At 52.2% G+C, this 25,855-nt stretch overlaps 1 protein-coding gene across 1 annotated transcript; it reads left to right on the forward strand.

Moving 5' to 3' along the window:
• Positions 1-3,928: 3,928 nt before the first annotated feature.
• On the forward strand, positions 3,929-9,977 carry LOC133263237 (keratin, type II cytoskeletal 6A-like). Its single transcript, XM_061442951.1, has 9 exons — positions 3,929-5,451; positions 6,312-6,526; positions 6,795-6,855; positions 6,969-7,064; positions 7,231-7,395; positions 7,505-7,630; positions 8,391-8,611; positions 8,867-8,901; positions 8,998-9,977. The coding sequence occupies exons 1-9, from the start codon at positions 4,825-4,827 to the stop codon at positions 9,267-9,269; spliced, it is 1,818 nt and encodes a 605-aa protein (XP_061298935.1). The 5' UTR covers positions 3,929-4,824; the 3' UTR covers positions 9,270-9,977.
• The last annotated feature ends 15,878 nt before the right edge of the window (positions 9,978-25,855 follow it).

Raw genomic sequence — 25,855 nt, forward strand, 5'->3', positions numbered from 1 at the left:
GTGCTTCTGCATGTGCTGCATCCACCGCTTCCATTCACCAGCCTTTGGGTCGGCGTGGGGCAAGCTGTGGCTTGCATTCCCCTCGCCCTTGCTCTCCACGACACCCGGTCACACGTGGACTTTTCCTCAGGAGAACAAAGCTTGTTCCCGATGCCTTGTGACATGGAGCGAGATGTGCTGTCCCCACCTCCCTTCCTCTCCTGTCTGGTCAACCCTACTTCCTCGGGATGTTGCCATTCCCAATAAATCGCAGAGAACATTCGCTATGCTTTTGTGTCGTTGCATTGGGAAGGTTGGGGTTGTTCTGCTCAACGTGTTGTGGCTGTGCTTTGAGGGAAGGGAATGGCTGTGGGAATGGTGCCACGCAAGTGTCTAAGCATGAGTGATGCCTCTTGACTCTGGTCAGTCATTGCAGCGCCTGGGAGCACAAGTCCTTACCTGGAGTGGTGGGTTCTGGGTGCTCAAGTCACACCGTGTCATTAAATGTGAGCAGGCTGGGGCAATGGGAGCCCAAACTGGAGGAATTTACGAGGCTGCTAATGGTTTGGGCAGGTCCAGACAGAGCCCCATCCTTGGCATCCCATATATTCATTTCCACAGTGGATGTCCCCGTCTGTAGTGTCTGGAAACCTCCATCACTGAGGGATCCAGCACCCACTGGAGCGATGAGCCAATATTTAGGGATCAGCCTTTATCCAGACTAATCCCCTCAAGGCCCTCTTCCCCATGTCGTGTGTTACCAGGGTGATGTGTTCAAACCCTGCTGCTGCTCTGGGAAAGGGACTTGATCCATCTCCCTCTTGGATTCCAGACTTTTAGCACAGGAAGAACCAGTGCTTGATCACCACCACAAAGTTATGCGACCTGTGCAGGAATGCAGCCAGTGCAGGGTGGCAAAACCAATAGAAACCCAAACATGTTGATTGATGGTGGAGATCAGCAGCAGGGTGGGAACAGGAATCAGATCAATAACACACTGTTGTCAGCTCATCTGAGTTTCCTGCCTCCGAGTGGACTTCGTTTTGCAGTAGGGGAAGGTGGCAATGGAAGGAGTCTTGTGGTCAGTGGTGGTGGGGCAGGTTTGGAGCTGCCTGGGAGCAGGGCTAGGAGCATTGGCCAAGCACCTACCACTGGTGGACAAGGGGCTGTGGTTGTTGCACAGCTCCTGGCACCCAGTGCTTGGGAACCACGACCTCACCCTCCCATTCACTGACCAGCAGTTGGGGCTGTTCAGCCTGGAGAAGAGAAGCTGCGTGGAGACCTCAGAGCAGCTTCCAGTGTCTGAAGGGGGCTATAGGGATGCTGGGGAGGGACTCTTCATTAGGGACTGCAGTGACAGGACAAGGGGTAACGGGTTCAAACTGAAACAGGGGAAGTTTAGATTGGATCTAAGGAGGAAATTCTTTGCTGTGAGGGTGCTGAGGCACTGGAATGGGTTGCCCAGGGAGGTTGGGAATGCTCCATCCCTGGCAGTGTTCAAGGCCAGGTTGGACACAGCCCTGGGTGGCCTGGTTTAGTGTGAGGTGTCCCTGCCCATGGTAGGGGGTTGGAACTGGATGATCTTAAGGTCCTTTCCAACCCTAGCTATTCTATGATTCTATGAATGAAGAGCTCTACAGACATGACTCACCCAACAGTGTGGGCTCACGTTCCCATCAGCTCCCTCAACGGCCCATTCATCCCCCAGTGTCTCTTCTTTACAAGTGGGAGGGATCTGGTGTAGCTCGAGGAGGGGGAACGGGAGAGGAGAGCCGGTGTGTTTGATCTGCACTGGGCTCCTGCTCCTCCACCACAAGGAGAGATCAGAGGCAGAAACCACTTTCAATGATGCTTCAGGAGTCCCACAACCACCCGCTGGGAGCTGCCGGTGGCCCCACAGAAGGTCAGGAAGCTGCAGACCCAGCAGAGGTGCAAGCAAGGCAGTGGGGAACGGCGTGAGGCCTCTTGGAAGAGGCACCTCTCCTCCCTTGGAAGCCCATCACCAGTGGCTGGAGCTGGGAACGTGCCTGGGTTTGGCCGAAACAGAAGACGATGCCTCTGAGAAGCTGGGGCTGAGCCAGGAGGCACTTTAGGGTTTGGCTTGGGGCAAGAGTCACCTATTTTTGTTCTTAAGTTTAAGACTCTGTTTCTTCTCTGCTTTATAATCTGAAACACGGCGTTGTAGGTATTGTTGTGAGGAGTCATTGCGACACCCTCGTCTCTGCTGCCTGCAGCTCTTGGCTGTGTGAGAGCCGAAGCTGCAGCCTGGCTCGGGCTCCCTTCAGCTTTCTGCAGTGCTCACACTTTGCATGGTGGGGATGATTGTGCTGTGCACAGCTCCTTGCGAAAGAGATCTGAAGGCACGGCCGGAGCCCGGGCCGTCTGTCGAGTTTTACCTGGAGGAGGCAGAAGTGACTCCAGGTTTGGTGTAATCTCCCCATCGTGTCTGAAGACGTCAGAGTGACTCAATCTGGGCGTCTTATCTGTACGTGCTCGCTGTGGTCAGCAGCCAGGCATTTGGCTGACTTAACAGATCTTCCCCCTCGTGGTGGAGCCTCCGTGTGGGATGTTCCAACCAAGCCATGCTGCCTGCTGAGAAAGGCAGCTGCCGTGTGTGTGGCAATCTGGAGGGAGGCCATGGGAAGAGATGACCTGGTTTATTGTGAGCAAAAATGGAGCTACCCTGCTCCCCACACCTCCCCGGGAGTGCTCGTCATGAGCAAGTGCACTGGGCGGCAGAAGGGTCTGGAGAACTTGACTCTGTGTCTTGGGGAGAACAACCGGGTTGTAAGACCCTCTTCATTCCATAGAATCATAGAACCATGGAATGGGTTGGGTTGGAAGGGACCTTAAAGGTCCTCCAGCTCCAACCTCTGCCACGGACAGGGACCCCTTCCACTGGAGCAGGGTGCTCCAAGCCCCTGTGTCCAGCCTGGCCTTGAACACTGCCAGAGATGGGGCAGCCACAGCTTCTCTGGGCACCCTGTTCTAATTCCAGCTGCTTTAGGAAGGGAAGGTTCCCCATTTCCCCACTGTAGAAATCACTGCCCATGCTCCAGCTGCAGCCACACATCCGGATAACTCTTGGCTTATGTTCCCCTTATGTGTACTTTCACCCTTGGCCAACTGTGAGTTGAGTCCCTCTCAAGGGTAGGTTCACCCTTGGCCAACCATGATTTGAGTCCCCCTCAAGGGTCACATTCTCCCCTACTCCACCCCAGTGCTGTGCATGAGCTGTGGTGTTCATCAGCCTTGGTCTCAGTGAAAGCCAACGGCATTCGGTCCTGGTTCCTCTTGTGGCTTTTGGAAGTGATTCTCTGGGCTGGGGTTGAAAGGCTCTGAAGTGTCTGAGGCTTCCAGGTGGCCTCTCGGGATACTTGCAAGCAGCAAGTTTAGGTGCACGAAGTCTTATGTGTGATGGTTAAAATTCATACTCAGATGAGTGTTGTGCGTTGGAAGGCCAACAGGCAGTATAAGAGTGGGGAGCTGAAACGGGTGGAAGGCTTTAAAATCTCTTTCCTTTGACTTTTGTTGATGATTTACGGAATGAAGCACTAGGAATATATTGGGGTTTTTTGTTAAGTTTCACGAGTGCCTCTATCATGTCTGTTTGATTAATGAGACCCAGAAGAGTTCTGCAAGATGCCCTGCAGGTAAACCTCCCACTTCAGAGCCACAGAACTTGTGCTTGAGATTCAACATTGTTCTTCTCCAGTTTGAAGCCACCGCTGTTGTCTTAACCCCCCAGGTTTCTGAAGTGAATTTGGGCACCACCCTTCCAACCCCACCCAAATTTGCTGTGGTCGAAGCTGGGGGCAATGATGCCATTCCTCCCAAAGCAATAATAAACAGCAATACCTGAACTGTTACTACTTAGGAAAGAGGAGCTCTGCTCTTAAGAAGAGAACTCAGTTATTGCTTAGGAAAGTGTTGAGTTCTACGTCACGGTTGCCCCTTATTTCTAACTGATCAATATGATGAGCTCAGCTGCACCATTTGCCTACCAAATCAAGTAAAAAGACATCATTTTAAGAAGCCGCTGTCACCTTTGCCTGCAGTTCTCTGCTATTTGTCTCCAGTCATCATCACCACGTGTAGCGCCCGAAGTGTCCTTTCCGTCCTTCGCAGGTTCAGCAATCCCTGTGGCCATCAGAAACGCACAAGGAAGGAGCTTGGACATCCTGGTTCTCCTGCTCATTCCACTCTGGTGCTCCGAGTCTCGGTACTTGGGTAGCTCAGACTCTGGGAGACACATTTTGCAGGAACGTGCCCTGGAAGCAGGCACTCCCATCCCAAGTGATGCTCTTAGGAAAGGAACCAAGCACCTCCTTTCTGGATAAAAGAGAAATGCTGACCGTTGTTAAATGTTAATGTGTGGTGGTTTTGCTCGGCACAGGGAAACTGCCTCTTGGAAAGCCATCGGCAATTTTCCACTTAAGCAGGAGATTTGGGGTGTGCTTGGGGGAGTTGTGAAAGCCTCATCCCGGTTGTTTTGCACCAAAAAGCTGGTCTGACACGAGGCGTCAGGGCAAAAGATGCAGCTCCAGACAAACTGCAAAATCATTAAGAACAGGGAGAAAGGTGGGAGGAGGGAAGAACATGACTACATCCCTGTAAAACAGAGTTTTCCTGATGCCATAAAGATATAAGAGTCCACTTACTCACTGAGACCTGTTCCAATGCTCTTGCTCTTTTATTCTCTTCTGCATTGCAAAGCGTATTTCTGGGTGGAGTCAACAATTTGGCAAAAATCTGTTAACCGCACCAAGCTGATGAAGACAGTAAATTTGTTTCCTCTTCACGCCCTTGCAGACCCAGCCCACCTCCAGGAACAGATAAAAGGGAATGCCTGGAGCTGTGGAGCCAGAGAAGACTGTGCACACTTCTCTCCGCGCTCATCCCGCAGCAGCACAGCTCCCTTGGTCCTTCTGCTCTCCTCGACTCCGCTTGGAAGAACCGGCCATGTCTCGGCAGTCAACCTGCAGAAGCTTCGGAGGCGGAAGCAAAAGGGGATTCAGCTCTTGCTCTGCCATCGGTGGTGGCTTTGGAGGATGTGGGGGCAGAAGCAGGATCAGCTATAGCTCGTTCTCCACATCCAGGGGATTTGGAGGCAATGGACGTTGTGCAGGTTTTAGCAGCAGGAGCCTCCATAACATGGGTGGCAACGGAAGGATTTCCATGGGTGGCTCTTTTGGCGGTGGATATGGATGTAGAATTGGTGGCTTTGGTGGAGGCTTTGGAGGAGGATTTGGCGGCATTGGAGGAGGTATCATTGGTGGAGGAATAGGTGGCTTTGGTGGTCCTGTGAGAGGTGGTCCTGGGTTCCCTGGAGGCATCCAACCGGTGCAGGTTGACCCAACCCTCCTGCGGCCGGTCCATGTTGATATTGACCCTCAGATCCAACAAGTGAAGTGCCAGGAGAAGGAGCAGATCAAGACTCTTAACAATCAGTTTGCCTCTTTCATTGACAAGGTGAGAGGCTGGAACTGTATTTGCTTGGGGATGGGGACTCTGAGGAGCTTTCCTGTGCTGTGGAGAGGGGAATCCTGTCCTTCACAGCTCCGTGTGGGCAGCTCTGGAAGGCTGGTGGTGCTTGCACTGAGTCCTGAGGCAATGTAATAACCTTCCATCCACAGAGAAACCAAAGGACTTTCTCTGGGTTTGGTTGATCCGACCTCTTGCTTTGCTTTTCTCTTGTGTTCTTTGAGGCCAAAGTGGTCGTGATACACTCAGTTATCCTTTAAGTTCATGCTTTTCAAGGGTTTGTTCTTCTTGAGGGACTTGGAATGTCAGGAAGGGCTTTGAGTTCATTCCTGGCTGTTCTTTACTTCGGTTCAAGTACAGTTGAGTACTCTTTATTGTTCCTGCACTGGGAGAACGTTGGTTGAGAACATGCTTCAGAGTTGTTTCAATGCATGACATGAATACTGAATTCCTCTCGTATCTGCTAAGAGGAATGTTTTCCACTATTGAGATCCTGATGTGGGATTTCTTTCACTGGAAGGTAAAAGTGATGATCTGATGCTTCCGGAAATGAATTCCAGATCAGAATTTGCAATTGGAAATGACAAAACTGTAATACTGGAATGTGATGTTCCCATAGAGAACCAAAGTAGAGCAGAAATGAAGGAGAAAAGAAGAGAAATTCAAGGATAGTTGAAAAAAACAGGAAGAAAAGAGGAATCTTCCTCTTGGAAAGTGGCTTTTAACCAGCCATAGTCATAGTGGGAATCTGGGAAGTGATTCCCTTGGTCTCCCACATCAGCAAGAGGAAGTTTGAGTTGTGTGATGTCCCCCATATGAATCTCACACATCCCTTGGTGGGCTTTCAGGTCCGCTTCCTGGAGCAACAGAACAAGGTCCTAGCCACCAAATGGGAGCTGCTCCAGCAGCAAGGGCCAATGGGCCCAAGGAAGAACCTTGATGTCATCTTTGAAAACTACATCCAGAACCTGAGGAGGAGGCTGGAGTCTCTTCTGGGACAGAGGGGGCAGCTCGAGGCGGAGCTGCAGAGCATGCGGCAATACGTGGAGGAGTACAAGACCAAGTAAGTGCCCTGGCAGGCTCAGGAAGCAGCTCAAGCAGCCTGGAGAGCAGAGCTTGGGCATTCCCACAGGCTTCCCATTGCTGAGGAGCTCTGGAGAAATGGGGCTGAGGGAAGGGGGGTTCTGTGGTTGACTGATGACTGCAAGAGACTTATAGCCTGGTTTGGGCTGGAAGGGACCTTAAAGCTCATCCAGTTTCAAGCCTCTGCCACGGGCAGGGGCTCCTTCCACTAGAGCAGGTTGCTCATGTGGTCTTGTCCTCTTCAATAGGTATGAAGAAGAAATCAATAGGCGTACTGCTGCTGAGAATGAGTTCGTGGTGCTCAAGAAGGTGAGTAACAGAGGCATAGTAGAGGAGGCTGCAAAGATGTTGTAAAGGGGAAGCAACAGGATGGTGCGGGGGTGGGAGGAAGCTGATGTCTGTATCTGTGATCTTTCCTTTAGGATGTGGACTGTGCCTACATGACTAAAGTAGAGTTGGAAGCCAAGGTGGGAGCTCTGACAGATGAAATCAGCTTCTTGAGGTGCATCTATGAGGAGGTAAGAGCTTCCCCTACCCATGAGCTGGCTGCAGGTGCAGTGTGGTGGCCAAAGACACTGGGGTGGGACTGGGTGTCCATTGGATTTGGTCTGCAGAGGCTGCTTGGAGCTGCTGCTCCTCTGTGCCCTCCTCAGATGCTCAGGCTGACTGCTGTCTTGGTTGTAGGAGCTGGCTCAGATGCAGACCATCAGCCGGGACCTGTCTGTGGTGGTGTCCATGGACAACAACCGGCACCTGGACCTGGACAGCATCATCGAGGAGGTCAGACGCCAGTACGAACAGATCGCCCAGAACAGCAGAGCTGAAGCCGAGGCTTGGTACCAGAGCAGGGTGAGTTGCGATGTAGTAAAGGCTCCTGGAACTGTTTCTGCTGTTGGATGCAGAGCAGAGGAACCAGCTGAGTTCTTGGTGTCACCGATGGGTTGTTTTGTGCCATCAGTATGAAGAGCTGCAGAACACTGCTGGAAGGCACGGGGACAGCCTCCGCAACACCAAGATTGAGATCCAGGAGCTGACCAGGAACGTGCAGAGGCTGCGGGCTGAGATTGAGAACGTCAAGAAGCAGGTAGGGGCTCCTCAGCGTCATCGTGGTGAGCCAGGGAGGAACGTGTGAGGGAAACACAGTCATTGGAATCCAGTTCCTTTGGAGCAGTGTCCTGGGTTCAGCAGTAGCAGTCATGTTTTTTCCTTTGTGTTAGCTGGTGCAGTGCTGTGTTTTGACTTCTAGTTTTGAGAACAGCGTTGGTGAGGCCGATGTTTTCGGTTGTTGCTGAGTGATGTTTACCCTGACCAAGGACTCTGTGAGGCTCATGCTCTGCCAGGGAGGAGGGGAGGCTGTGAGGAAGCAGAGACGGGGCGCCTGACCCGGGCTAGCCGGGGAGGTATTCCATACCACAGCACGTCATGCCCGGGGTGAGGGGTAACTGGGAGTTACCCGGAAGGACAGGAGCTTCCGGGTGGAACTCGTTTTCTTGGCCGGTGGTATCGTATTCTCTTCCCTTGTTATTTTCCCTTACCATTGTTTTAGCTGATAGTAGCGGTGGTGATTTGTTGCTGGACTGTTCTTGTCTCAACCCGTAGGAGTTGCACTCTCTCGATCCTCCTCCCCGTTCCTCCGGGAGCGGGGAAGGGGAGAGCCCCGGTGCAGGGAGGGGGGGGAGACGAACACGGACCTTGATTGTTGTCAGCTTGGCACCACTCACCGGGAGTGAGTGAACAAGTTACCTGACTGGGTTTAAACCACGACAAGCAGATTGATGGTTCCTGCCTGTTTCCATCCCATTTGTGCCCTGAGGGCACTGAGAAACTGCTCTTCTTTCTCTCAGAACCATCAGCTGCAGTCAGCAATTGCTGAGGCCGAGGAGCGGGGTGAGATGGCCCTGAAGGATGCCAGGAGGAAACTGGAAGAGCTGGAATGTGCCCTGAGCAAAGACAAGGAGGAGCTGGCTCGCTTGTTGAAGGAGTACCAGGAGCTGCTCAACATCAAGATTGCCTTGGACGTTGAGATTGCCATGTACAGGAAGCTGCTGGAGGGAGAGGAGAACAGGTAAGAGCTCCTGTCCTGTTGGCCTGGCTGAGGTATTCCCTGGGACAGGCTGAGCCCTTTTAATCTTGGAATCTTCCAGTTCTTCCTCAAGTTTTTCAGCCTAAAATAGCAAGGAGGTCCCCACAGGAAATGTTCCTCAGTGGTTTTGGTTCTGTTAAATGCAACAGGAGATAAGATGAGCACTTGGAGGTTGTATGGAGCTGAACTGCTGTCTGTTAGATCAGGTTTACAACTTGTGCTCCTTTCCCTACACAGGCTCTGTTTCGATAACCCATCCAACGTCAATGTCTGTAAGTATCTGCCCATCTTCCCTTCTGCAGAATGGCTTTTACCTGGGTTTCATGAGGGGTCACTTGATGTTCACCCACCCTGTCCTTGTCTTGCAGCTGTGGTAGGCAAAGGCTCCGTGGTCGGAGGCAGACCCTGCGGCTTTGGCCCCAGCAACGGCTTGGGAGGAGGAGTGTGCGTGGTCGGAGCACCCAACATCATCGGAGGCAACTGTGGCTTGGGAGGAGCGATCCTCACCAGCGGCTTCTCCTCTGGAAGCGGGAGGATTTGCAACCCTGGAGGTGGCAACTTCATGCCCGGGGCTGGATCCTCCTCGGTGCGGAGATGCGTCACCACCACGACAGTCAAATCCTCGGGTGTAAAATACTGAGCCCTGCCCTCAGCCCCACCAAGGAGAGCAGCGCCGTCCCCTCCCTCCAGCCCGCAGCACAGCCCCTGCCACCCTCACCGGTGCCCAGCAACGAAATGAACTGTTCCCCCTATAGCTCAGAAGTCACCCTGCCCAAGGAGGGGGGGTCTGCAGTGGAACCCAGCTCCTCTTGGAGCCCCACCAGCTCCAGGGGTGGAAGATCTCCCCTGTGCGTTCCAGCGCCCGTCTGAGCATCCCTCGCTGCGCTTCTTGCTGCTGCCCCCCCGGCTGCTGCTGTGGCTGAGGAGGAGCGTGTCGAAAAGGGCTCTTTCCTGTCACTTTTCAAGGTCTCTTTTTCAATGGCCGCGTGTCCCCTGCGCCTCCGCGTGTCCTGCATGTCACCCACATGCTTGTTTCAGCTCTATCAGGCACTCATGTAAGCAGAAGAAACGTGATAATGTCTCATAGTCAGAGTTGGGAGTGAGAAACAGGTCTCTGAGACGTCCACCTCCCCTTGGTGGAGTAATTTGGCAGCTTTAATGTTTTATAGATCCCTTTCCCTCTTCTTCACACCTGACGTATGCATGGCCTTATTGCAGCCCTTCTGTTGCGTGAACCCTGCTGCATGGCTGCTTCCTACCAGCACCCCTCTCCTCCGAGTTCTTCATTACCAATAAACTGCAGACAGATGAAAAGATCTCTTTGTGTTGTCTCATCACTTAATGGTCCCCAGGGGAGGGAAAACACCCTTTGCTCTTCACCATAAGGAATGGCAACGGTGTCTTCACCATAAGGAATGGCAATGGTGCCTTCACCATAAGGAATGGCAACGGTGCCTTCACTATAAGGAATGGTAATGGTGTCTTCACCATACGGAATGGCAATGGCGCCCTGTCCCATGGTTCAAATCACTGAGCACCAAGAACTGCCCAGCTGAGGGGAGGAGGAGGAAGATGGTTCTTCTCCCTCCTCCTGCTCCTCCACAGTAGCCTCTCCATCTCTCTGTGGGGTGGGAGAGCCATGGCTCTGAGGAGTGTGGCACAGGAAGGGGCCATGAGATGTCAACCTGGTGGCCATGAGTTGAGGGGTTATTGGGCTCATTCCACACAGAGCAGGATGAAGTGTCCAGCCCTCAGCTGATGGGTGCCACATGAGTAAGGCAGACAGGGCCACCAGTGAGGACACTCCAGTATCTGAAGGGAGCTACAAGGATGCTGGAGAAGGACCTGTATCAGGGACTGGAGCGATGGGACAAGGGGTGATGGGTTCATACTGGAACAGGGGAAGTTCAGGTTGGAGATAAGGCAGAAGCTCTTCCCTGTGAGGGTGCTGAGGCGCTGGCACAGGGTGCCCAGAGAAGCTGTGGCTGCCCCATCGCTGGCAGTGTTCAAGGCCAGGTTGGACACAGGGGCTTGGAGCAAGCTGCTGCAGTGGAAGGGGTCCCTGTCCGTGGCAGGGGGTTGGGACTGGATGAGCTTAAGGTCCCTTCCAACCCAAATCATTCCATGATTCTATGATATTGTGGTTGGGACGTGGCAATGAATGAGAGAAGTTTGCTCATGATGGTTTGTATGTGATGGTTTGTATGTAATGGTTTGAAAATGGTGGTCTGAACGTGATGGTTTGAACATGGTCGGAACATGGTACTTGTGGCAGCTGGATTGGGGCAGTCTGAACATGGCTGTTGGGATGGAGTGGTTTCAACATGGCCATTAGGATCTGACAGCTGGACTGGTATTGGTTTGAACGGGGCTGTTGGGATGGAGTGGTTTGAACATTGCAGTTGGGATGTGGTGGTTTCAACATGGACATTGGGATGTGGTGGTCGGACTGGAGTGGTTTGAACATGGCCATTGGGATGTTGTGGTTGGACTGGGGTGGTTTGAACATGGCCATTGGGATGTTGTGGTTGGATTGGGGTGCTTTGAACATGGCCATTGGGATGTTGTGGTTGGACTGGGGTGGTTTGAACATGGCCATTGGGATGCGGTGGTTGGACTGGGGTGGTTTGAACATGGCCATTGGGATGTGGTGGTTGGATTGGGGTGCTTTGAACATGGCCATTGGGATGCGGTGGTTGGACTGGGGTGGTTTGAACACGGCCATTGGGATGTGATGGTTTAAATGTGGCTTTTGGGATGTGGTGGTTTGAACATAGGCATTGGGATGTGGCAGTTTGAACATGGCTGTTGGGATGTGCTGGTTAGACTGGGGTGGTTTAGACATGACCATTGGGATGTGGCCATTGGGATGTGGCCATTGGGATGTGGCAGCTGAACTAGGACTGGTTTGAACATGGCTGTTGGGATGTGGCAGCTGGATGGTGGCAGTTTGAATGTGGCCACCGGGATGTGATGGTTGGAGGACACCAACCAGAGGTCTGCAGTGGGAAGAGTGGTTGTCCTCCAGCCTTGGCTGGCACAAGGGCAAGCAGCACCATCTACCTGACGAGCCGGGCTCCTACATGGACACCAGCACCTGAAGACGCTGCGTGGACACAAATTACTCACGAAGAAAAGCAGCGTGAAAGCATGAGACAACCTGGAACCTGCTATTACAGCTCCAGGTTAGTCATTAGACCTCATAAATAACACCCCATTGCAACCAGATTAATTTGATTAATGCTTGGCTGGGCTCTCCTGCAGCGGTGGGAGGAGCGAGAGCCAGGCTGGTGGGTGAATCAACCCCGGCTGCACTGAGCCCTGCATGTTGTCCTGGTCAGATGGAGGTATGGAAGTGGGGAAGATCCATCTCGCAGAGGCCTGCCCATCGAAGTGAAATGAGGGAGAAATGATGGTTCTTGTTTGAGCTGTTGCCCCATCCCGGGCAGTGATGAAGGCCAGGTTGGACAGGGCTTAGAGCAAATGGGTCTAGTGGAAGGTCTGTGGCAGGGGGTTGGAACTGGGTGAGCTTTAAGGTTCCTTCCAACCCAAACCAGTCTGGGATTCTATGGTTCCAATGTTACTTTCATGCTGATCTTCTTTTCCTCCACATTCTTTCAGGTGACTCCCTCATCTGCTGTTTACAACAGGCTGCGATGTGCCTCATGCTCTTGCTTGCCTAAACAATGACACTTCTGATTCTCAAGTTTATGGGTTGGGATGGGAGAGACCAAGGAGGCATCTCCTCCTTCCTCATCCCAGCAAGGACTCCAAGGACAGACCAAGGTGGTGCAAAGCCCTAGTGCATCCTTGGGGAGTTCCTTGGGAGGATGGCAGAGAGATGGAAGATCTCCAGGTGCCGAACCCCAGGAGGCCACGGATGCAGGCTGCACCCTGCAGGAAACCACAGGCTTTTAAGAGTTCCCTGAGTTTGTCCTGGAGTTTTTCCAGGCTCTAACACGGAGTTTATCTTTCCCATCTGCTATGCTCATGAAAAAGGCAGTAACATTAATTGCCCAAGTGCCTCACGCTCGGATGGATGATCACAGCAGCCCATGAAGGCTGCCCTTCATCTGCTCCACGTGGCACTGGGGTGGCTGCTTGCTCCTGTGGACCAGTAGATCCATATTTGCAGCAAGGGGCCTGTTTTGCTTCGAATGAGTGAATTTCCTTGTGAAACAGCCTCAGTGTGACCAAGTGATGACACTTCCTCAGTGTTTCTAGGTAAAGCTGTTGCCATTTTGGACATAAAGGATAAAAAAATACTTAATTATTGTGGGATTTTTTGGTTTGTAAGTCCTGTTTTTCTACAGGAAAAGGCACAATCTGTGGAGATACAAAACCTGCCCCAGGAGCCCCCCTGGGCTCGGGTTGGGTGCTCTGGGAACCTGCCTGTGTCCTCACATCAGTTTTGCCTTGCTGAGATTGGAGTTCACAGTGAGGTGGCAAATGGTTCTACCACTGAGCCTCTATCACTGAGTCTGAGTAATGTGGGGTTCCGAGGTGCAGGCTGGGGTGGTGGATCTGCCCAGCCACCAAGTGTGGGTCTAGTGCAAGACCCACATGCCCTATGGCTTGGAGGGCAGTTGGGTCCCTCTGATGGGACACTCTTAGTTCCATCAAGTCTTGTTGAGGTGGAACACAAAGAAGATCTCAAAAGCAAAACTGGGTGAACACTGCAGAGCCCTTTGGGAGCCAAAGAGGGCCTTGGCCATGCACTGGAGGAATAGCAGGACTCATTGAGTGTGAGGGTAGCCCTGGACGTTGAGGCTGCATGTGCAGGATGCTGCTGGGAGCAGGGGAGAGCAGGTAGGTGTCTATCCCATAACCTGAGTGTGAATGGTGCAATATTCCTTTCATTAGAACACAGAAAGCAACATAATAGGTGCGATATTTTACGAGCTTATTGGGGAATGAATCCAGGTGGCATTCTATTGGCTGTAATTAGAGCTGTAATGGGGTTTTAATTGTTACTAATCATGTTTATTTACGGGAGGGCCTCCGGAGATTGCTTCCCTTTAGCTGATCACTGTGCAAATATGGAGGAGACTCACCCACTCTGCAGCTGTGTTGGGCAGCTGGTGAGTAGGGAACGTTTGCTTTTACCAGTGGTAAGGCTCTGCTGAGAGGATAAAACGTTGTCTCCCAAGAGGTCATCTGCATCCTGGACACTGCTCTTTACATGGCACACATCTCCTGAGCAGCCGGAGCCTTCGTGGTCCTGAAGGATACGTTCAGGGCAATGGAACTGAGGTGCAGAGAGGTTATAGGAGGCTAAATGTGGAAATCAGCATCCTTCAGTCCCTTATTTACACTTCAAACAGCAACAGCAACACCCCCAGCTCATTCGTCTCCAACTTGACTTGACTAAGTTCAAAGCTCACAAGAAAACCCGCTGACCTCAAGAGAGAGACTGAAATCAGCATCTCCTGGGAGCAGCCACAACCACAACCATCTGGGCTTGGAAGGAGCTTTAAAACTCAACAGTCAGAGACCTAAGAGCTTTAAGCAAACACATCGACAACCATGCCTAAAGCTACCAAAGAAACTCAGCAAAGGAGCAGAACAGAGCTCCTCCATGTGCTTTGCAAGCCGTGCTGCTGTTCTGGATGCTGAAGTCCTTCCTTTCTTGCCTCTTCGCATCCTGGATGCTCTTCCCTTGGATTCATCATGAGCAGAACTGGTTCTGCTGTCCTTCTCCATTGTGACTCTTGCTGGTTGGCTTCCTGGGAGCCAAAGAAGTCTGTGTCCGAGAGCATCATTTAGATCATCTTTACATCACCTAGGGCTGGAATTTGGGCCCTTCATCCCAGCTGATATTCACCTCAGCCTTGATTGTGAGGAATGTGCCAAGTCAAGGGCCTTTCACCCCAGCCTTCTCCTTCTTTGGTGCCAGCCCTGCTCCTCTGTGAGTGCTCAAACCCCACGCTGCTCCCATGTTAGGTGTCTCTGTACAGAACATCTGCTCCCACATGGAGGTACCCTGGATGGATGGGAGCACTGGGGATGGGTGCACCTCCAGCTCCCTCCCGGCCACGTTTCAACCAAGGCTTTCTCAGCTAAAGCTGGGACAGGTAGAGCAGGATTTGCACCAACCACATCGTGTCTGGTGCTGACAGCAAACCTTCCTCCTCTTCTTCCTCCCACCCACTCCAGCTGGGGCTTCTCTGCCCTTCATCTTGCTCCCAACCTCACGAGTTATACCCTAAGAGTGGGCTGGAATACCTTTAGGTTTACACTCATGGCCCCACAATCCACATTTCCTGACCAGCTCTGTTGCTGGGGACCATCAGGCCGGGATGAAAGTCGACGTGACATGGAAATATCCACTTTAACCAGAACTATGGGTAGAAGCAATCTCCCTCTCCTGTAGCCTGGGGACCAGGGCTTGATGCAGCCCTGATGAAGATCAGGCAGACATGGCCACAAAGTGCCACTGGAGGGGTTGCAGCCTAGCCCAGAGACACTGCCCCATTGTCACCCACAACCTGCTGCTGTCCTCAATGACAAATCGACTTCCCCTTAAATTATCCATGAGGCTGAGATGGGGATTTCAGGTCACGCATTAAAACAGCACCTGAAGGAAGGACCTTCCTCAGGGCAGTCACAGCCCCATGAGAGCTGAAAGGAAAAGTGCTGGGTTGTGTTGGCCAATGACCGGGTCCGTGGCAGGTCTGCCTGAGCTGCAGCTCCTCTGCCTTGCCTCATCTTTACAGGGCTTGAGATGGGGCCAGAATCAACCGAAACAGGAGCTGGTGCTTGCCTCAAGCTCGGACAGACCCCTCCTGATCCTGGGGGTGCTCAGACCTCAGCCTCCCTCCCTCCTCCCACACAAAACCCCTCTTGGAAAGCCCTGGAATAAGATCTCTCTCTTCCTATTGTGCCTCCAGAGGTGTTTGAAACCTGCTGGAGCAGAGGCTGGGCTGGCAGCCAGGAGCCAAGCCCTTCGGCTGCCTCGCAGGGCTTTCGTTTCACCTCTCCAACCAAGCCCAGCTCCCTGGGACTTGCAAAGAGGAAACACTGATCCTCCCTGAGAGTCCTTTCTGTGCCACTGCCTTGTCTGGACTGAAGCAGCAGAACAAGGGCAAGGGGAGCTCTGGTACTGCCTTACCTGCCTGCTTGAGACCTGCTTCACCATAGAACCATAGAATAGTTAGGGTTGGAAAGGACCTTAAGATCATCCAGTTCCAACCCCCTGCCATGGGCAGGGACGCCTCACACTAAACCAGGTCACCCAAGGCTTCATCCAACCTGGTCTTGAACACTGCCAGGGATGGAGCATTCCCAACCTCCCTGGGCAACCCATTCCAGTGCCTCAGCACCCTCACAGCAAAGAATTTCCTCCTTAGATCCAATCTAAACTTCCCCTGTTTCAGTTTGAACCCGTTACCCCTTGTCCTGTCACTGCAGTCCCTAATGAAGAGTCCCTCCCCAGCATCCCTACAGCCCCCTTCAGACACTGAAAGCTGCTCTGAGGTCTCCACGCAGCTTCTCTTCTCCAGGCTGAACAGCCCCAACTTCCTCAGCCTGTCTTCATACAGGAGGTGCTCCAGTCCCTGATCATCCTCGTGGCCTCCTCTGGACTTGTTCCAACAGTTCCATGTCCTTTTTATGTTGAGGACCCCAGAACTGCACACAATGCTCCAGGTGAGGTCTCACGAGAGCAGAGTAAAGGGGCAGGATCACCTCCTTCGACCTGCTGGTCACGCTCCTTTTGATGCAGCCCAGGATATGGTTGGTTTCTGGGCTGCAAGCGCACACTGAAGCCGGCTCATGTTCATTTTCTCATCACCCAACACCCCCAAGGCCTTCTCCTTGGGCTGCTCTGAATCTCTTCTCTGCCCAACCTGTAGCTGTGCCTGGGATTGCTCCCACCCAGGTGCAGGACCTTGCCCTTGGCATGGTTAAACCTCATGAGGTTGGCATCAGCCCACCTCACAAGCATGTTGAGGTCCCTCTGGATGGCATTCCTTCCCTCCAGGGTACCAACCGAACCACACAGCTTGGGGTCATCAGCAAACTTGCTGAAGCTGTGGCTGCCCCATCCCTGGCAGTGTCCAAGGCCAGGTTGGACACAGGGGCTTGGAGCACCCTGCTCTAGTGGAAGGGGTCCCTGCCCGTGGCAGGGGTTGGATCTGGATGAGCTTTAAGGTCCCTTCCAACCCAAACCATTCCATGACCTCATGCTTGGCTCCGGTGCTGCGCTGGCCGGGGTTACTCACACCAGGCCACCAAAACGCTGGTAAATACAAGGGGATGCTTCATGCTCAAGGCATCCTTTGGTCATGCCAAGGGCTCTGTGGCTGTTCTCACACCCAGGTGTCCTGCAGACGGAAGCTCCAGATGGGTTTAAAGCCCAAACACCACTAGAGGGCTCAGGAAAGGTTTTAGATGCACAAAGATTGATGTTAATTACTTGTTAATGCGAGGTGTTTGCAGCTGATCTCCCTGCAAGGTACCTGCCTGCGCTCCAAAGGGCATTTGGTGACAGGGTGTGAGTGGCTTTGCCTGCACAGCTCCCAGCAGAGATCACTGAGGTCCCCAGTGACAATAAATAACTGTATTTGAAACTTCTGTGTCCTGTTGGCTGCTGCTGGCATAGGAAGGACTAAAAGCAGCATCTGATCATGGAATCATGGAATGGGTTGGGTTGGAAGGGACCTCAAAGCTCATGCAGTTCCAACCCCTGCCACGGGTGGACCCCTTCCACTAGAGCAGGGTGCTCCAAGCCCCTGTGTCCAACCTGGCCTTGCACACTGCCAGGGATGGGGCATCCAAACCTTCTCCACTGAGCCTATCCCAGTGTCCCAGCACCCTCACAAGGAAGAACTTCCTTATCTCCAACCCGAACTTCCCCTGTTCCAGTCTGAAGCCATCACCCCTTGTCCCATCGCTCCAGCCCCTGATGCAGGTCCCTCTCCAGCATCCTTGTAGCCCCCTTCGGACACTGGCAGCTGCTCTGAAGGAAGCCTACAACCTTCTGAGCCATAGGGCTCTTTATGGCTCGCATGGCTCTTCCCGGCAGTGCCAGTCATTCCAGCAAGCAAACCTGCTGCTGTGACTGGCACCTCTGCCTTGGTGAGCCAAGTGCAGCTGCAGGCCAGGGTGGAAGTGGCTGATGGATGAGATAATCCCGGAGATGATAAAGGTTCAGTTCCAGCCCTCCTGGGCCAAGCAGCAGCACTGATCATTTCCTGCTAACCTGGGCAGGAGATGCGGCGCTGGGTGCCAACAGAGCTGGGTGCTCAGCAGGTTACTTTTCTTCCCCAAAGCTCACGTTGAATGTGGACCTGGGAGCGTTTCCTTGCTCAAGGACAATGCCGGTGAGTGGCAGCCCATCACGATTCCTCTAAGCTGTCGGGATTGCCCATGTTCACCAGTAGAAATGCCTCATGCCTGTACCATAAGGTGGGCCACAGCACCCAGAGGTTGTGAGGGATCAAACCAGCCTTAAGAGATTCTGTGACACTCTCCCACCTAAGGCAAACCCGACCAAATGTTGCTCTGTGAAGCCTGACCTGAACCCCACACCCTCCTATTGCGTGTGGCGATAGCAAACCCCATATTGTGCAGCCACATGGGGCAGCCTCTGAGTGAGCTGTGTGGGGCTGTTCAGGCTGGAGCAGAGAAGCTGCGTGGAGACCTCAGAGCAGCTTCCAGTGTCTGAAGGGGGCTACAAGGATGCTGGGGAGGGACCTGCATCAGGGACTGGAGCGATGGGACAAGGGGTGATGGGTTCAGACTGGAACAGGGGGAGTTCAGGTTGGAGATAAGGGAGAAGCTCTTCCCTGGGAGGGTGCTGAGGCGCTGGCACAGGGTGCCCAGTGAAGCTGTGGCTGCCCCATCCCTGGCAGTGTTCAAGGCCAGGTTGGACACAGGGGCTTGGAGCAAGCTGCTCTAGTGGAAGGGGTCCCTGCCCGTGGCAGGGGTTGGATCTGGATGAGCTTTAAGGTCCCTTCCAACCCAAACCATTCCATGATTCCATGATTCTATTTCCACCCCCAACTCTCCCCTGAGGTGTAACCCAGTGCATTAACGTATACCCTGGCCCATCAGCCAGGCATCCAAACACCACATCCCACCCAGGGAGCTCTTCCATATCTTATTGATGCTGCAGCCTGAACCCCAGCCCGGCCGGTGCTGTGCATGGTGCAGGGAGTGCTGGTGGGAGGCAATGGCACGCTGCACCCCCTCCGGGCACGTTGCACCACCAGCTCAAAGCTGCATGTCAGCAAGTTGTGCCCAACCTACCATGCAAAACCTGCTGGCCAAGACCCAACCGTGCTCCGTGGCAGAACCCCTCTAATGGAAGAGTCCTCTTGGTTGAGAAACGCCACCCTTAAACCCATTGCTGGGTGGTAAGGTTGGGTTGAAAGAAAACTTTGATTCACTTCTCCATTATGTGGGGAAAGAAAGATACCTCCCAGGATGGGTTCTCCAGAGGGGGAGGTCTTTCTTCATCAGGTTTGTGAAGAACCCAACCGACCAGATTTGCTGAAATGCCTTCAAAGTTGGGCATCCCCTGACTCATGGACTCATGATGGGAAAGCCCTTTGAGCTCATCCAGTCCAACCATCCCCAGCACTGCCAAGGCCACCACTAACCCATGGCACTGAGGGTCTCATCTCCACGGGGTGTGAGCACTTGCAGGGACGGTGCCTGCAGCCCTGTCCTGGGCAGCCTGTTCCAATGCCTGAGCACCCTCTGGGGCAGGAATTGTTCCTCAGCTCCATCTAAACCTGCCCTGGTGCAGCTTGAGGCCGTTTCCTCTTGTCCCATCCCTTGGTCCTTGGGAGCAGAGCCTGGCTCCATCCTCCTGTCAGTGAGCGATCAGGTCCCCCCTGAGCCTTCTCTTCTCCATCTGAACCCCTCCAGGTCCCTCAGCTGTTCCCCATCACCCTTGTGCTCCAGGCCCTGCACCAGCCCCATTGCCCTTCTCTGGCCCTGCTCCAGCACCTCAATGTCTCTCTTGCAGTGAGGACCCCTTGCTGGGCAGGTCTGGTCTGAGAACAGTCCAAGTTCTGGTGCCTTCTGTGTTGCTTTACCTTTTCTCTGCTTGCTTTGTTGTCCCGTGGATGCTGTTATTCCTGCTGCAGAGCTAATGACAGCAATCGAGCTTCCAATGGCTCAAAAGAGTGATTTACTCAATTGATCACCAAATCTGACCTTGATTGGGCTAATTATCGGCTCCAAGTCAATTGGGAGGCCAGCCCAGGTGATATGCCAGCGTGATGGGGTGTGGTGGATGACACTGAGGAGGCAGCGCTGGACCCACTTTTGCAGGTAATCACCTTGTTTACCAGATCCCGAGCATCTGCCGGGATGATTTCCAGCTGTTTCAGCTTCCCGTACGAAGGGATGTCATTAAAATTGCTCTCAGTAATTAAAGGCATCTTTGGTGTTTGCCAAACCCCTCTGGTGTCCTCTACCTCTGCTCTCTGGCCAAGGGAAGCAGTCCCCATGATCCAGAACCCATAGAGAGGATCGGGTGAGCGCTGATTGCGGTGTCAGCTACTGAAGTTCCAACGACTCCCTTTACTTATTCCCTCTGTACATCAAGAAGCTGCCTCATGTTTTTCCTCCCTTTTTACCATGGATGCAGCGTACATTGACTGTTTTCCAGCTGGGAAGCAGCTGCACATTGAAAACCAGCCACGTTTTCTCATGACGCCTTTCCAATCCCAACTATTCCATCAGCCTGTGACACCTGGTGCACGTAACCTGGAGCTCAACCCCGTTTCCTCCTCATCCTCATTTCTCTCCTTGTTTTCTCAGCAGGCCCTATTTCTTCTCCACCTAAAACCCCTTTGGAGATTCCATCTCTGCCTCTCTGCAGCCCCACACGCCCCAGCTCGAGGGCATCAGCTGCAGCTTTGCTGCGTGTGGAGGAACTGGGACTTGCTCAGCCTTGAAGAGATCTCAGGGATACCAGAGTGTGACAGAGGTGTTAGGTTAAGACGACAAAGGGAAGAAAAGCAATAGACTTCTGCTTCATCCACTCACTGCGGTGGTTAAGAATGACAGCAACAGAAAAATGACTTCATTATTTTCACACACTGCATTAAATTGGTACTTTCACATTCTTGCCAGGGAAATAAGAGACTGACAGGTACCATAATTATGATTAGTACTTTCTGAGTAGATAATTTAATGCTCTAGGTGGCTACAAGTAAGTTGTGCTCCTGTTTACCTTCCTGTTAACCCAGAATAATTAGCCATTTGTTAAAATAGCCATTAGTCATTTGTTAACGGGATGGCAAAGTCAAGTGATGTTTTGTTTTCTATTAGAAGAATCCTTGCTGGTCCAGACCTGAGACTACAATCAAGCCTTAACACAGCTCACCCCTCTCCCCATTCCAAGTGTTTCCAGCAGGCAAAGCACAGGTGGGGAGTGACCTACCCCTAGAAGTAGGGACCTGCCCCACAGAAGGTTGAATTCATCCTGCCTGTGCCTGGCTTCCTGTGGAGCCAGGCTGAGAGAGCTGGGCTGGGGCAGCCTGGAGAAGAGAAGGCTCCTGAAGGGGAGACCTGAGAGCAGCTCCAGTGCCTCAAGGGGCTGCAGGAAAGCTGGAGAGGGGCTTGGGACAAGGGATGGAGGGACAGGCCAAGGGGAATGGCTTGAACCTGCCAGAGGGGAGACTGAGATGAGCTCTGGGGCAGAAGCTCTTCCCTGTGAGGGTGCTGAGGCGCTGGCACAGGGTGCCCAGAGAAGCTGTGGCTGCCCCATCCCTGGCAGTGCTCAAGGCCAGGTTGGACACAGGGGCTTGGAGCACCCTGCTCCAGTGGAAGGGGTCCCTGGAGCTGGATTGGAACTGGATGAGCTTTAAGGTCCCTTCCAACCCAAACCATTCCATCATTCCATGATCCTACCCCAGACCTCCCCTAATTACAGATTCCTTGTCATGAATGCTCAGTGTTTTACTACAAAGAGTTGACAACTCATGTAACTCTCAACATGCCCTCATAGGGCTTCATTTCTGTGCTCTAATTGCAACCTTGAGTCTCCCCCAGATGTAGGTGAGGGAAGCTCCATCTGATCTCTGTGTACCACAGATCACACCCATGGGATCGTGTTCCAGCTTCCAAGTGTCTCTGTAATAAGTACAATGTGCTCTTGCAGACAAGGTGCTCTCCAGGCTGGGGAACCTCAGAGTTAAAGGAGCAGAACCTGTGGCTGCCTTCACTGGCCACAGACAAAGGCTGCTGTTAGTCGCTGGGATGGAAGGTGGGAGAAAATGAAAGTCTGTGGGATGAAAGGCATTTTTATTAGTGCTCTGGGTGATCCCAATCCCATTTTCTAAGTGACTTAGGGCCCTCCTTACGCGGGTGTTTAGGCAACCAGTGATCAAGAGCTGCCATTTCAATCCTGTGTGTGCTACTACAGTCAAGTCTATCTCCTTGCTCTGGACAACTATTAAACTGAAGTACTGCCTTTATTATGTGCTACTATACTACACTGCTCTGTGTCCACTGTGTGCAGTAGTTGTTTAAGAGTAATAAGTGCGTTACAGCACTTATTTATCCGCTGATCTGATTAAAATGGTCCTGCAGGAATCTGGAGGCATTTCCTCGAGCATCAGCCTAAGCACTAGGATTTGTGATTCCCACGTGTGACATGGGTTGACAGACAGATGTGGGTTGTGTTCTGGCTTCAGTTGTGCTCCAGAACAGCTCGGGCCTGTTTGTGAATCGTCTTTGTGGTTTGAAAACGTTCATTCTTGGCACATTCTCTGTGACATGGGTCTGATGGAGGATGATTAACTCATGTTACCCTCACCACCCAACAGGCAGGAGCTGAGCGAGCTCCAGGTTCCCTTATGGTCCATAGAGAGAAATGAGGCATCCCAAAGGGCACACTTATATCACCTCTCTCAGAGGCTTGTCCAGATGGGAGGAACATCATCACCTGCCTCATGGACTGTCCTGGATGGGTGGAATAACACGTGGATGTTCTGTGCTGGCTCCATAGGCTGCACAGGGAGCCCAGGCAGTCAAATCTACATGACTAAGTTGGGGTGCTTTTTAGATTCATACTAAAAACCCACATCAACAAAAAGCCAGGTTGACCATGTGGGTGTTTGAGCAGCCCCTGAATTGCTCCATGAACTGGTATATTCCATGATGACCCATCTCCATGACAAGAATGTCGGTTCTTTTAGTACTCACACTCGTTATAAAGTGTATACAATTAATCTTGCTCCTATGAGGCATTTCTGGGGGAAAAGACAGATCAAGCTCAGTGTATGAATTTGTTAGAGAATGACAAATGTTTGATACAGGGGAAAAGCCCCCAAATAGCAGTGAGGTAGACAAGAAGGGCATTAAGGACATTTGGAGCATAAGAAGGATGTTGGGATTCATAGAATCATAGAATCATGGAATGGTTTGGGTTGGAAAGCACCTGAAGCTCATCCAGTTCCAACCCCCTGCCATGGGCAGGGACACCTCACGCTAAACCAGGTCACCCAAGGCCTCGTCCAACCTGGCCTTGAACACCACCAGGGATGGAGCATTCCCAACCTCCCTGGGCAACCCATTCCAGTGCCTCAGCACCCTCACAGCAAAGAATTTCTTCCTTAGATCCAATCTAAACTTCCCCTGTTTCAGTTTGAACCCGTTACCCCTTGTCCTGTCACTGCAGTCCCTAATGAAGAGTCCCTCCCCAGCATCCCTATAGGCCCCCTTCAGATACTGGAAGCTGCTCTGAGGTCTCCATGCAGCTTCTCTTCTCCAGGCTGAACAGCCCCAACTTCCTCAGCCTGTCTCCATACAGGAGGTGCTCCAGTCCCTGCTTATCCTTGTGGCCTCCTCTGGACTTGTTCCAACAGTTCCATGTCCTTTTTATGCTGAGGACACCAGAACTGCACACAATGCTGCAGGTGAGGTCTCATGATTCCATGACTTTTATTTTGTATATTTTTATTTTTCATTCTATGTTGGGGACTGTTTCGCTGTTTCATTTAAAGGGTCAGGGCAGAAGATCCCCAGGCACATCCAGGAGCAATGCCAGCTCATTGCAGGGAAGAGGAAGGTACCACAGGAAGCTCCCCCTGCATCCACAGGATGTGTGAACATCTCGCTGGGTGCATCGCTGTTTCTGGAGCCAGCTCAGCAGGTTCAGGTGTGGCTCTTGTTGTGCCAGGGTTGAGCTGGTGCCAGCGACCATCACAACAGCAGCCTACACGTCGTGCTCTGGATTAGGTGGCACGTGGGGTGGGATGGCTGCTCTTCTCACGCAGGGTTTGCAGGCTCCTTCTCAAGCTCCTTCACACCACAGTGCAGTGGTCCTGCATGAGCTGCCACCTGGTTTGCTTCATGCAGGGAGCTGATGTATGTATGTAGGGCAGTGATTTTGGATAGACGTCTATCTAACCTTGTTCCACATGGAACTAGTTTGTTTGATCTGTGGGTGTTCCCTCCCGTAGGTCATAACACTTCCTTCCAAGATCCGTGTGGATGATCTGAAGCATTGCCCTGACTCAGCACGCATTGGAATGAGCCTCTCAAATTGGGAAGAAGAAGGATGAAGATGAATTGCCCCCAAAGCAGTTATATACAAACTCAACCCAGAGGTGACCAGCAGCGACCCTTGGGAAACTCTTGTGCTGGGGAGTTGATAAGGCAAGGAAAAGGGATGATTTAGCTCAGACATCAAGGACAATCATGGCTCACGTCCACCAAGTCTCACCTCCTCCTGACATGGAGTCATATATTGTCCTCCTAATCTTTACCTGAGCCTAATAATGGCCCCAAGGCCACACAGGAGATTGAGTCTCAGTGTTGTTCAGACACAGTTTGTCCTGCACAGAACATTGCAGAGAGTGGATGCAGCTCTTGAAGGAATCTTTCAGCTCACCCAAAACATGGGAGTGAAGGAGGACAATTTACATTGTGTTTTCTTCACAGGCACCATCATCTAGAAACTACTGAGCCCAACTGAAACAGAACAGAAAAGGTTTTTGTGTGGTATCCCAATGCTCTGGCAAACCTTACCCAGATGTGCTGGAATGGGGCTGTTCCCAGATTTGCCCCCACTCACTTTTGTGACGGACATGACATTTTTGATGTTCACCATAATTACTCTTTCCAGCAGGACACAGAATTCCCAACCCCAGTCAGATTTTTCAATAGGTCTATAAAAAAGGGGGAATTCAGTGGGAAATCTGGTTGAAATTCTCAGTAAAATGCAGGTAACCAGTGAAGTTTAATTACAAGAAAGCAGCACCAGTGGACAGTCTGCAGATGTAAGGCTAGAAGAGACCAAGTTTGGGAGGGAAACGCAGCACTTCTCATCTGGTTGTCTGGAAAACACAGTGCCTGCTTCTGGGAAAAGCCCTTCCTCTGGTCACTGAGCATCCAAACTCTCGTCCACCTCAAGATATTTCAGCTGGACCTGTAACAACCAGCCTAACAGAGCTCCCCACAAGCCTTTCATCGAGGGGATTTATGAGGCACTTCTCAAATGGACCCAGAGAAAGGGTTACAAAGCCCTGACCACATAACCTTTATGCAACTGAAGGGCTCACAGTGTGGCTTTATCCAGCAGCTTTGGCAGGAAGAGCATCTCCAGCTCTTCCTGATGTGGTGCAGAGGACAAAGGGGATGCACTTGCCATGTGGAAGTTGCTCCACCAGTGGTTTTGGAGGCCGTGCACCAGATCTCAGTTGTCTTCTTGAGCTGTTAGTCAAAGCTGAAGGCTCTCAGTGGTGTTATCAGCAGCAGGACTTGGCTCACAAAGGGCCATTGGGTCCATGGCCATTGAGTCTTGCACCGGAGCGTGCTCAGACTGGGAAGCTGGAGTCCTGCACAGAGATGAAGAGGGATGGATCAGGCTCAGAGGGAGAACCTGGGGAGAAAAGCTTGGAGCCCAGCTCTGGATTTGACATCTCAGCTCTCCAGAAGCAGAGCCTTTAAAAACCACTCCACAAACAGGCAGGTTGAGTTCATGGTCTATCTATTCCCACATGGAAGAGTAGGAGCAATCACAGTGGAAGGGTGGAAGTGATGGGTCATTTGCTCCCTAAAGCGACCTCATCTTTAATACTTCAAAGATTCATTCAATTGATTGAAGTTTCTCTCAGAGCTTTCTCGTTTCCATTTAAAACTCTACATCCATTTATTCAAAGCTAAAATTGATACAGAGAGATCCCATTTTATCTGTTTTCTAGGCACTATTTCAGCTTTATGGACCAAAGGCAACTCCATGAGCAAGAAGAGCCTCTCCCT

The sequence above is a fragment of the Pezoporus flaviventris genome, unplaced genomic scaffold (assembly GCF_033815535.1).
Source record: "Pezoporus flaviventris isolate CSIRO_AGI_PZ_B2104156 unplaced genomic scaffold, CSIRO_AGI_Pfla_v1 ptg000257l, whole genome shotgun sequence".
Taxonomy (NCBI): Eukaryota; Metazoa; Chordata; class Aves; order Psittaciformes; family Psittacidae; genus Pezoporus; species Pezoporus flaviventris.